This window comes from Osmerus mordax, chromosome 23, assembly GCF_038355195.1.
Source record: "Osmerus mordax isolate fOsmMor3 chromosome 23, fOsmMor3.pri, whole genome shotgun sequence".
In the NCBI taxonomy this organism is placed as follows: domain Eukaryota; kingdom Metazoa; phylum Chordata; class Actinopteri; order Osmeriformes; family Osmeridae; genus Osmerus; species Osmerus mordax.
Window position 1 is genome coordinate 2,341,751 of NC_090072.1, and position 11,014 is coordinate 2,352,764.

The 11,014-nt window shown below is 45.5% G+C and overlaps 1 protein-coding gene across 1 annotated transcript; it reads left to right on the forward strand.

Annotated features, from left to right (window-relative positions):
• Nucleotides 1–243: 243 nt before the first annotated feature.
• LOC136968011 (peroxidasin homolog) lies at nt 244–10,039 on the forward strand. Its single transcript, XM_067262012.1, has 11 exons — nt 244–259; nt 2,932–3,207; nt 3,579–3,854; nt 4,013–4,297; nt 4,654–4,752; nt 4,882–4,906; nt 5,130–5,230; nt 6,019–6,096; nt 6,241–6,303; nt 9,314–9,382; nt 9,830–10,039. Exons 1-11 carry the CDS (start codon nt 244–246, stop codon nt 9,883–9,885), a joined length of 1,344 nt encoding a protein of 447 aa, XP_067118113.1. The 3' UTR covers nt 9,886–10,039.
• The last annotated feature ends 975 nt before the right edge of the window (nt 10,040–11,014 follow it).

An 11,014-nucleotide genomic window follows, 5' to 3' on the forward strand; every position in this document is an offset into this window, starting at 1 on the left:
AACACCATGACTGGTTGTTGTTAAAGTTGATAAATGAGCATTTAAGGGCAGGCTGAGCAACAATTTTTTGGCTATTTTGATATTGAAACTAACTGAGGCTGTTTCTAATTCCTCTGCTTTCCACGACTGCTGTCGTCCAATATGAACAGAACTGATTGTGTTTGTGTCTGTTTTTCACAGTCAAAACTGCCGAGGAGGATGAAGGAGTCGAACTCACCGTGCGAAAACCAAGAGGTCGTAGCCATGACGACACTGGACCGTGAGCTCCACTCTGATACGTTTGATTCTTGTTCTGAAGCTTAACCAATGATACGCAACTCTGTCACTGTTCATTTTTAGACACCACAGTTTCATGTTAAGATACTGAAGTGTGTTGTACTGTGTGTGTGTGTGTGTGTGTGTGTGTGTTGTTGTCATCCTGTTTGTGAAGTCCAGTGATGCCCCAGATAGACAGGATGTGATGTTCAGTCTGTCTGCCATCTTCATGTTATTTAAACTACATGTAATATAGAATTTTATCATTTATCCCATAGCTATGCTGATATAGTCTACATCAATGATGCCATAGTTATATGGTCTACATCAAGTAAATCATAATTGTATTAATATTGTATGTTTCAATGTTGCTATTATTCAAGTTTTACTGTATTTTCTTTCATTGAAAACTATAGCTTTGACTTACATTAATTCTTTCAAAGGTTCAGTGCCTGTACTGGTGTAAAACCTGACAAGATTAAGACACACCCTAAGTGTGTGTATATAGTTTTCCTCCACATACATTTTTTTGAAAAGCAAACATTTGTCATTTATAATTTTGGCTTGTTTACTTTTAAATAAAAAACTGTTTTCACAACTTTGTATGAAGCTATTTTCTAATAACAACCAGTAGTTACATTTACATTTACATTTAGTCATTTAGCAGACGCTCTTATCCAGAGCGACTTACAGTAAGTACAGGGACATTCCCCCGAGGCAAGTAGGGTGAAGTGTCTTGCCCAAGGACACAACTTCAGTTGGCATGACCGGGAATCGAACTGGCAACCTTTGGATTACTAGCCCGATTCCCTCACCGCTCAGCCACCTGACTCCCATCTACTACTGCACAGATGAACAGACTTTGTTAACTAACGTTTCAAAACTGGTCTTTCATTTATTTAGATCCATTGAATGATTTCAGATGAACTACCCAATACGCAATAGACATTTAAAACGTACATTTACTAAAGATAAAAGGGTCTGAAATCTTAAAGAGGACTGTTACAGAGACAAACCTACTAACACAAATTAAGAGGATCACACGTGTAACCAGCACGTCCCTAAAAACAGCCTGGTCAGTGGTTGTGGTTTGAAATGGTTCTTAAGACAGAGAAAGAGAGGGTACTGCTTCCTTTGTGGTCCGTGGAAAGCAGCACTATTATTTACTTATAATGATTCAACGTACATCAAATTATTCATGAATTCTCATTCTCTTCTAGCTGCAGATAGAATCACATCCTGACACAACGTTTAAGTTGATTGAGAACTATTAAAAAGTTGAAACATTTACATTTAAGTCATTTAGCAGACGCTCTTATCCAGAGCGACTTACAGTAAGTACAGGGACATACCCCCCGAGGCAAGTAGGGTGAAGTGCCTTGCCCAAGGACACAACGTCATTTGGCACGACTGGGAATCAAACTGGCAACCTTCAGATTACTTGCCCGCTTCCCTAACCTCTCAGCCATCTGACTCCCACGTGTGTGTGAAACATGAAACAGAAAATAATGTGTTGTATTTTTAACAGCATCTCAGAGCTGGTTGTGTCTCAACATTTCCTGTGTGAAATCTTCCCCCGCCTCTCAAGGCAGCGTTTGCTGGTAAGGACACTGTGCAGGCCTCCAGTTGGATCTGTCACCTCTACATACAGGGGCAGTCATGCTCAACTGTTAACTCTGAAATGTATCTTTCCATCTCCATCCCTACTGCAGGCAACAACATTCATCCCATGTCTGTGTTCTCACACTTCTGAGTTCTCTCTCCGTCCAGTTTTACTGTAAAGAGGAAGGAACTACAGAGTTGGCCAACAGTGAATAACAACTTGAAATGTATTATTTTATAAATGTTTATGATGTCATACTCTAGCCTCGAAGGTTTATGGCACAATCCCTGTAGTTTCTCTCTTATTTTCTCATATTGTAACTCCTTTTCTATCTTTATCTCTCCATTCTCTGTTCATATCCCTCTCTCTCTTTCTCTCTCTCTCTCTTTTACCCTCCCCTCCCCGTTCTCTCTTTCTGTATTTCTAGTAGCAGAGAAGTGTGTTGCCTCAGTTTGTAGGAAGTGTTGTAATCAGAATCAACTTTGTGCTTCAGAGACTCTCACACTGGATAGCAGGAGAGGATGGGGCTCACCTCACCTTGTGTGCTGCTCTGTGAATACCCACATTCTACTCTGTTATTATGTACTCAACATGTGTGTGTAGACACACGGGGCATGTCTGTGTGTGTATCTATGTTTGTATGCATGTCTGTATGTACGTGTGTGAGATTTATGTGTGTGTGGAAGGGGTTAATTAACATTATTACGTTGATTTAAAAACATATATTTGACCTAATGAGATGCTTCTCTCTGACTTGGTTGTAGTGCTGAGTGCTCTCCTCATCTCTGGAAACACTCAAGGTTGGTTGAAACACAGTAAAGTGCCGTACAGTACGATACTGGATCACACCAATAATGAACTTCTATATCTGACTGCCTCTCAAACTTTCCTTTCTTCCTTGGCTACTGAAACTTCTCTTCCTTGTCAAATCAAATGAAACTGTTAATGTCTGTACCTGGTGAGTTCATACACTCAGCTCTGTACAGGACATTGGTGGAGATCATCTGTACACCGTCTGACAAGTCTTGATGAAGTGATAGGGTGACAGAGCAGTGTTGTGTGTGTTTCTGTAGAAAGTCCGAAGGCTGAGGTGACCCTGCATCCTGACCTGCAGCAGATATTTACAGGAGAGAGACTCACTCTCAGATGTCAGATACAGGGAGGAGAGAACAACATTGAATGGCGGTACTTTTTTAAGAGGGATGATGTAGACATCGGCAGTTCAGAGTCTGAACTCAAGATAGAATCTGTTGAGGAGTCCCACAGAGGTGCATACACCTGTGTTGGTAAAGACACAAGTAATGAGAAGTATTCTGACTGGAGTGATGAAGTGATGCTGACTGTAACAGGTATGTCAGCTCACCTTCCTCAGATCAATTAATTGAGGTTTTATATCACTTCATACAAGCTACCTTAAAGGGAGCTAACATTTAAACAAATTTAAAAAAGGTTTTTGAGAGAAACCTTCATTAATATTACATAGATTATTCTGTAGCTCAGTACCTGAGCTATACAGGGCAATCTCTTTTCCAGGGCTTAACACAGTCCCCAAGGTGTTCAGTAGAGTGTGACCAGGTCTGGAGCTACAGGGGTACCAAGCTAGCAGGAGGAAGAAGTGCTCCAGTCTGGTAGAAACAGTCTATCTGAGAAGTGTTTGTAACAGAACCAGTAACTAACAGATAATCCTACTGTTACTGTCATGTGTCTTTTGTGTCCACAGCTCTGCCCACAGCAACAGTGAACATCCTCTCTCCTCCTCCTGCTCCTCACTATCCTGGAGACACAGTCACTCTGCAGTGTGACATATCACAGCATGAAGACTGGAACTACTACTACTGGTTCATAAATGACCAGGAGTATAGAAATTGTAACAATAAAACCTGCTCTTTCAAACTGGATCACAACAATGTTCAGTACAGCTGTTTGGGGAGGAGGACGAGGAGTGGTCAACTCCAGGATTCACAGCGTAGTGCTCCCTCATCTATAACTGTTACAGGTGGGTTAACTAGACTACTGACAGCAGAACAAATCAGCTACTAGATCTTTGATCTCCCTGTCAGACACATTCACATTGTCAATATCTGGAGATCATGGAACTGTATTACTTTATATGGTATGCATCATTTTTCTTTAATTCATCTCTGTTGTCCTCAGCCCTCCCTAAAGCTACTCTGACTGTGACTCCAAACCCTGTCTACCACGGAGAGACAGTCTCTCTGAAGTGTTCAGTGAAGTCTGGTCCTGCCTGGAGCTACAGGTGGTACAAAGACAGACCAGAGATAACAGTGGAGCAGTCTGGTAGACACAGGATATCTGGAGACTCCCTCACCATCAGTAAAGTAGAATCATCTGATCAGGGTCACTACTGGTGTACAGGAGAGATACAGTCCAGATCCATATCCACAGTACAGAGTGGTTCCATCAGTATCACAGTGGAAGGTAATTTTTGGTGATGGTGCGTGTGTGTGTGTGAATGTATGTGTGTAATGTTCTTGTGAATTTTGCGTATTTTGTCATGAGAAATCCAGATTGTCTTAGTGTAGATGGTGGGGAAAGGTATGTCCTTGTTTTTTTCATCAAAGTTGTACTGGTTATGAGACAAAAAAAAGACAAAATGAAAGAAAACCACAGCTTCATTTAAGAAATACCGTAATGTTTTAGTCAGATGTTTATGAGGGAGTCTGTTTAAAAGTCTGTTATTTTAAAGTAATGTAGTTCCAACAGCAAACACATTCAAGTATAATGTTTCTGTACGTCTCTCCAGCATTAGTGAGGTTTTGTGTATGTCTCTCCAGGTGCTGTTCTCTCTGTAGGATTGGTGGTGGGACTGGTTGTGACTGGTGTTTTACTGTTTCTCCTCATACTGCTGTTACTAGGCTGGCGAAAGTTCAAAGGTGAGAAGGTTGATAAAACGTTTTCCTCCTCTGCCTGGTCCAGTGATGAAATACACAAAATCATTTCAACCCCATGAATATCATTTAGAAAGACTGTAATTGAAGCGTTGTATATGTTTTGTGTTGCAGGTGCTCAGTCTAGTGGGGCATCTATGTGAGTTAACCACCCATCTCTCTCAACCATCACAGCTGAGAGAGATTACATTTGTAGACTAAACTTTGTACCCGACATAGTTGGGTTATCAAGGTAGACATTAAGACTCAAAAGAAAAGAAAACAGGGCAGCACAATATCTATAGGGATGTTTTTTATAGTCTGCAGTATAATGTGATGTTGGTGGTAATCCTAACCTCTTATTCTAATCATTTTGTTTATAGATCCTCCCAGTCACAGAGCACCAATCATGTCTTAGATGGGGTCCAGATAGCCAATCAGAACCAAGCTCCTGGTGGAAACGCCCCTCTGCAGCATGGGCAAGGTCAGTCTTAGCCAATCACAACAACATAAACACACAACATAAACACAACACACACAAGTCAATCAATGTGAGATAGTATCAGTATGAAGATGTGATACCTAGTAGATGGTCTAGTCCTACTGGTACCTCACTGCCAGGACAGTATGATGATGTGATACCTAGTAGATGGTCTAGTCCTACTGGTACCTCACTGCCAGGACAGTATGATGATGTGATACCTAGTAGATGGTCTAGTCCTACTGGTACCTCACTGCCAGGACAGTATGATGATGTGATACCTAGTAGATGGTCTAGTCCTACTGGTACCTCACTGCCCGGACAGTATAATGATGTGATACCTAGTAGATGGTCTAGTCCTACTGGTACCTCACTGCCAGGACAGTATGATGATGTGATACCTAGTAGATGGTCTAGTCCTACTGGTCCCTCACTACCAGGACAGTATGATGATGTGATACCTAGTAGATGGTCTAGTCCTACTGGTACCACACTACCAGGACAGTATGATGATGTGATACCTAGTAGATGGTCTAGTCAGGCCAGGCATCCTCCAGGAGGACGAGGCTCAACATTATCAATCATTTTGAACATCAGAAACGCTACAGAAGCCTGTGTGGAACATTTGACATGAAGATGAGAGGCGTCTCACTGGGAGGAGTGGACTCCTCCAGTAACGATCCTGTCACAAAGCGTCATCTATGAGTTAGTTGTCATGAGTATCATGTACGAATCCTGTCAGAGTTTCACTGCAGAGTCACTGTGGTCTGTGTGTGCTGTTCATGCTCAAGGTGTGGAGGCTGGACCAAGTGACCTGACCTACGCCCAGATTGAGCTCAAAAAGATGAAAAAACCCAAGAGAAAGACAGGTGATTGTAATCAGCTGTTTCATACAGGTGCCAATGATCTACCTTTTAGCATCACATACACCTGATGGTCTATAGTGTATGTATAACACATAGCTTCTTGTTTAAAATGACAGTTTGTTTTTACATGTTTATGTTGCTCTTTAGGAAAGCCAGCAGAATCAGAGGAAGACACCATTTATTCCAAGGTGGCCACAGGACCTCCCTCTGGTAAGGCTGGCAGAAACGGAAGGACATGAAGAAATCCTGTGCGTTTACGCAATGTCATTTTCACTGCCATACACAGAACGTGGAAATAGTGATGTCATATCCTCCGGTCACCACAGTGGTTTTTCTGAGTAGTGGAGTTAGATGCAAGTGTCTCGTTATGCTGCCGTTTGTCAGACATTTACATTTACATTTACATTTATTCATTTAGCAGACGCTTTTATCCAAAGCGACTTCCAAGAGAGAGCTTTACAAAGTGCATAGGTCACTGATCATAACAACAAGATAGCCAAAAAACATCGCGAGTAGCCAAAACATGAAGCACACATTGTGAACAACCAAAGTAAGTGCCAAAGGGAAGAACCATAAGAGCATGTAGTTAAACAAGTCACAACCAAACAACATGAACAGCTATAAGTGCAAGTGTACCTGTGGGAAAAAGCAAGCAACAGTAATAAAACAATATATCACAGCGAGAACCAAAAATGTTTTAATCAGTTACCACTAACCACAAGAGCAACAAGTCTCTAAGCAAGAGTCATTGTGATCCTTGAGGAAACTAACATCGGGTCAAGCGAACCGTTCCTAAGTACCGTTGTACTCCCGGAACAAGTGCGTCTTGAGCCTTTTCTTGAAGGTGGAGAGACAGTCAGTGTCTCTGATGGAGGTGGGGAGTTGATTCCACCACTGGGGGGCCAGACAGGAGAAGAGCTTGTGTTGGGACCGGGCGGTCTTGAGCGGTGGGACCACCAGGCGGTTGTCTGAAGAAGACCGTAGGTGGCGGGTGGGGGTGTAAGGCTGCAGGAGAGACTTGATGTAGACGGGTGCAGTCCCGTTCACTGCTCGGAAGGTCAATACCAGGGTCTTGAATCTGATACGGGCCATGATAGGTAGCCAGTGGAGAGAGATGAGGAGCGGGGTAACATGGGAGCGTCTGGGTAGATTGTAGACCAGGCGGGCCGCCGCGTTCTGAATCCTCTGAAGAGGGCGGGTTGCACATGCTGGGAGACCAGCGAGCAGAGAGTTGCAATAGTCCAACTTGGAGAGGACGAGTGCTTGGACTAGCAGCTGGGTGGAGTGCTCAGACAGGTATCTCCTGATCTTCCGGATGTTGTAGAGGGTGAATCTACACGACCGGGAGACCGCAGCAATGTGGGCCGTGAGGGAGAGCTCGTCGTCCATGGTAACCCCAAGGTTCCTGGCAGAGGATGAAGGGGTCACCGTCGCAGATCCCAGGGTGATTGAGAGATCGTGGGAGATGGAGGGTTTAGCCGGGATGATGAGAAGTTCTGTTTTGGCGAGGTTCAGCTGGAGGTGGTGCTCGGTCATCCAGGCGGAGATGTCTGTGAGGCAGGCCTCAATCCTAGCTGAGATCCCCGGATCGGTCGGGGGGAACGACAGGTACAGCTGCGTGTCGTCAGCGTAGCAGTGGTAGGAGAAGCCATGGGAGGTGATGATTGGTCCAAGTGAGGTGGTGTACAGAGAGAAGAGGAGGGGTCCAAGGACGGAGCCCTGTGGGACACCAGTGGAGAGCTGGCGAGGGCCCGACAGTTTGCCTCCCCAGGAAACCTGGTAGGATCTTCCCGACAGGTAGGATGAGATCCACTGGAGTGCAGTGCCAGTGATGCCCATCTCAGAAAGTCTGGCGAGCAGGATCTGGTGGTTAACCGTATCAAACGCTGCAGAAAGGTCCAGCAGAATGATAACGGATGACCTGGAAGCCGCTCTGGCAGACTGGAGGGCAGTGGTGACTGAAAGGAGGGCAGTCTCTGTGGAGTGGCCAGTCTTGAAGCCCGATTGGTTGGGGTCAAGCAGGTTGTTCTGAGAGAGAAAGTTAGACAGTTGGTTAGATACAGCACGTTCAATTGTTTTTGAAAGGAAGGGTAACAGTGATACCGGTCTGTAGTTCTGGAGAACGGCAGGGTTAAGGGAGGGTTTTTTGAGTAGAGGGGTAACTCTAGCCTGTTTGAAGGCAGAGGGGAAGGTGCCAGAGGTGAGAGAGGAGTTTAGGACATGGAGAAGAAAAGTTATGATGGAGGGGGAGATGGTTTGAAAGAGAGGGGAGGGTATAGGATCAAGGGGACAGGAGGTGGGGCGATGAGAGAGAATGAGGTCAGAGATCTCTGCCTCAGACAGGGTAGAAAAAGAGTTTAGACATTTAGTTGGGTCAGTCATGGAGGGTGAGAGGGTAGGAAAGGTGGGTTTAGGGAACCGACTGCTAATGTCGGCGACTTTTTTCTCAAAGAAGGAGGAGAAGTCGTCTGCTGTCAGGGTGGAGGGAGGGGGTGGGGGAGGTGGGTTAAGAAGGGTGGAGAAGGTAGAGAAAAGTTTGTGGGGGTTTGAAGCAGAGTTAATTTTGTTCAGAAAGTAGAGGGTTTTAGCACCAGTTATGTGAGAAGAGAAGGATTTGAGGAGGGAGTGATACTTATCAAGGTCCAGACCGCCTTTGGACTTGCGCCATCTCCTCTCGGCTGCCCGAAGGGTGGACCGTTCTTCACGAATAACATCCGTAAGCCACGGGCAGGAGGGAGAAGATCGTGCAGGCCTGGTTGACAGGGGACAGAGAGAGTCAAGTGATGCAGTTAAAGTGGTTAACAAGGTGTCGGTGGCAGTGTTAGTGGGGTGGGACGAGAACTCGTCAATGGGGGGGAGGGAGGATGTTACAATAGAGGAGAAATGGGAGGGGGATAGGGAGCGGAGGTTGCGCCGGAAAGTTACAAGGGGAGGGGAGGTAGAAGGAGTTGGAGGGAGAGAGATAGAGAATTGGATAATTATATCACTGTGGAGACGTGATACACAATAGACAAGCAAAGTGTAGAAATATAATGCAAACACCACTTTATCAAGCACATATCAAAGACCAGTCTAGAGTAGTTGTCCCAGCTCCAGAGCACCAATCGGGGCTCAGTTTGGAAGCAGGCAGCCAATCAGAGCCCCGCAACCAGTCTTTTAGCCAATCATATCGTGGCCCATGGCTGAGAGTGAGTGTTTTGTTTCCTGTGATGGTCTGTAGGTGGCACTGGAGCAGATGACGTGACTTATGCCCAGGTTGACTTAAAGGGCAAGAAAGCCAAGAAATCAGGTGATTACCCCTCAGTTCTCTCCTTTACAACCCTCTCATCCCTGACAGTGACAGTTGTGAATGGGTGAATAAAGTGAGTGAATGAATGAGAGAGAGATGATGAGAGAGATAGACACCTACGCTAACACAACTTAGGGAGGTAACGGAGAAGATTCATATACTGTGAAGAAAAAAAAGACTACTACTATCACATTATTTTATCTATAACAAGTCAGGTGTCAGGTGGCTGAGCGGTGAGGGAATCGGGCTAGTAATCAGAAGGTTTCTAGTTCGATTCCCGGCTATGTCAACCAAATGACGTTGTGTCCTTGGGCAAGGCACTTCACCCTACTTGCCTCGGGGGAATGTCCCTGTACTTACTGTAAGTCGCTCTGGATAAGAGCGTCTGCTAAATAAATGACTAAATGTAACAAATATATTCTTGTTAATCAGCTCTCTGTCCTGCAGACATGTTGACCACCAGGGAGCCGGATGCTGTCTACTCTGCAGTGAGGACAGGGTGAGGGGTCCTCCCTGGATGCTGTCTACTCTGCAGTGAGGACAGGGTGAGGGGTCCTCCCTGGATGCTGTCTACTCTGCAGTGAGGACAGGGTGAGGGGTCCTCCCTGGATGCTGTCTACTCTGCAGTGAGGACAGGGTGAGGGGTCCTCCCTGGATGCTGTCTACTCTGCAGTGAGGACAGGGTGAGGGGTCCTCCCTGGATGCTGTCTACTCTGCAGTGAAGACAGGGTGAGGGGTCCTTGAAATTGAAAGTGTCTTTATCATATAGGTGTCTTTATTTTTATTTTCATTTTAACCATAATGAAACAATTAAACGTTTTTGGCCAACCCCATGTAAAATAACATCACACTCCATAGGATGGCAAGGGGACACCTCTAGAGATGCCCACTTCATCAAACAATGTATATGTCCATTGAATCTCTTTACATTCAGTTAGAATTAAGTGGCTTAAGTCTTTTCATGCGCATGGCAGTTTAAATGTAGAGTGGCAGAAGAGGAGATTAAAGCTGTTGTGTTGATGTTTTAGCTTGTTCTCATTCTTGTTGTTGTTGTTAAGAGTCGTCATGGCTGTAGCTGAGCCGTGTCTACAGACAGCTTTAGAACCATGGAGGAGGGAGAAGGAGAGGAAGTGGAGGAGGGGAAGAGAGAGGAAGTGGAGGAGGGAGAAGGAGAGGAAGTGGAGGAGGAGAAGAGAGAGGAAGTGGAGGAGGAGAAGGAGAGGAAGTGGAGGAGGAGAAGGAGAGGGAGAGGAAGTGGAGGAGGAGAGGAAGTGGAGGAGGGAGAAGGAGAGGAAGTGGAGGAGGGGAAGAGAGAGGAAGTGGAGGAGGGAGAAGTAGAGGAAGTGGAGGAGAAGAGAGAGGAAGTGGAGGAGGAGAAGGAGAGGAAGTGGAGGAGGAGAAGGAGAGGAAGTGGAGAAGGAGAGGAAGTGGAGGAGAAGAGAGAGGAAGTGGAGGAGGGAGAAGGAGAGGAAGTGGAGGAGAAGAGAGAGGAAGTGGAGGAGGAGAAGAGAGAGGAAGTGGAGGAGGAGAAGAGAGAGCTTGTGTGTTTGTGACGGGTGGGAGGAACCGAGTAGTGCAGATGAGGAAGAGGAGAGCGGGCCCGGGGGAAGAGGGACCGTGAGGTCAAGGTCA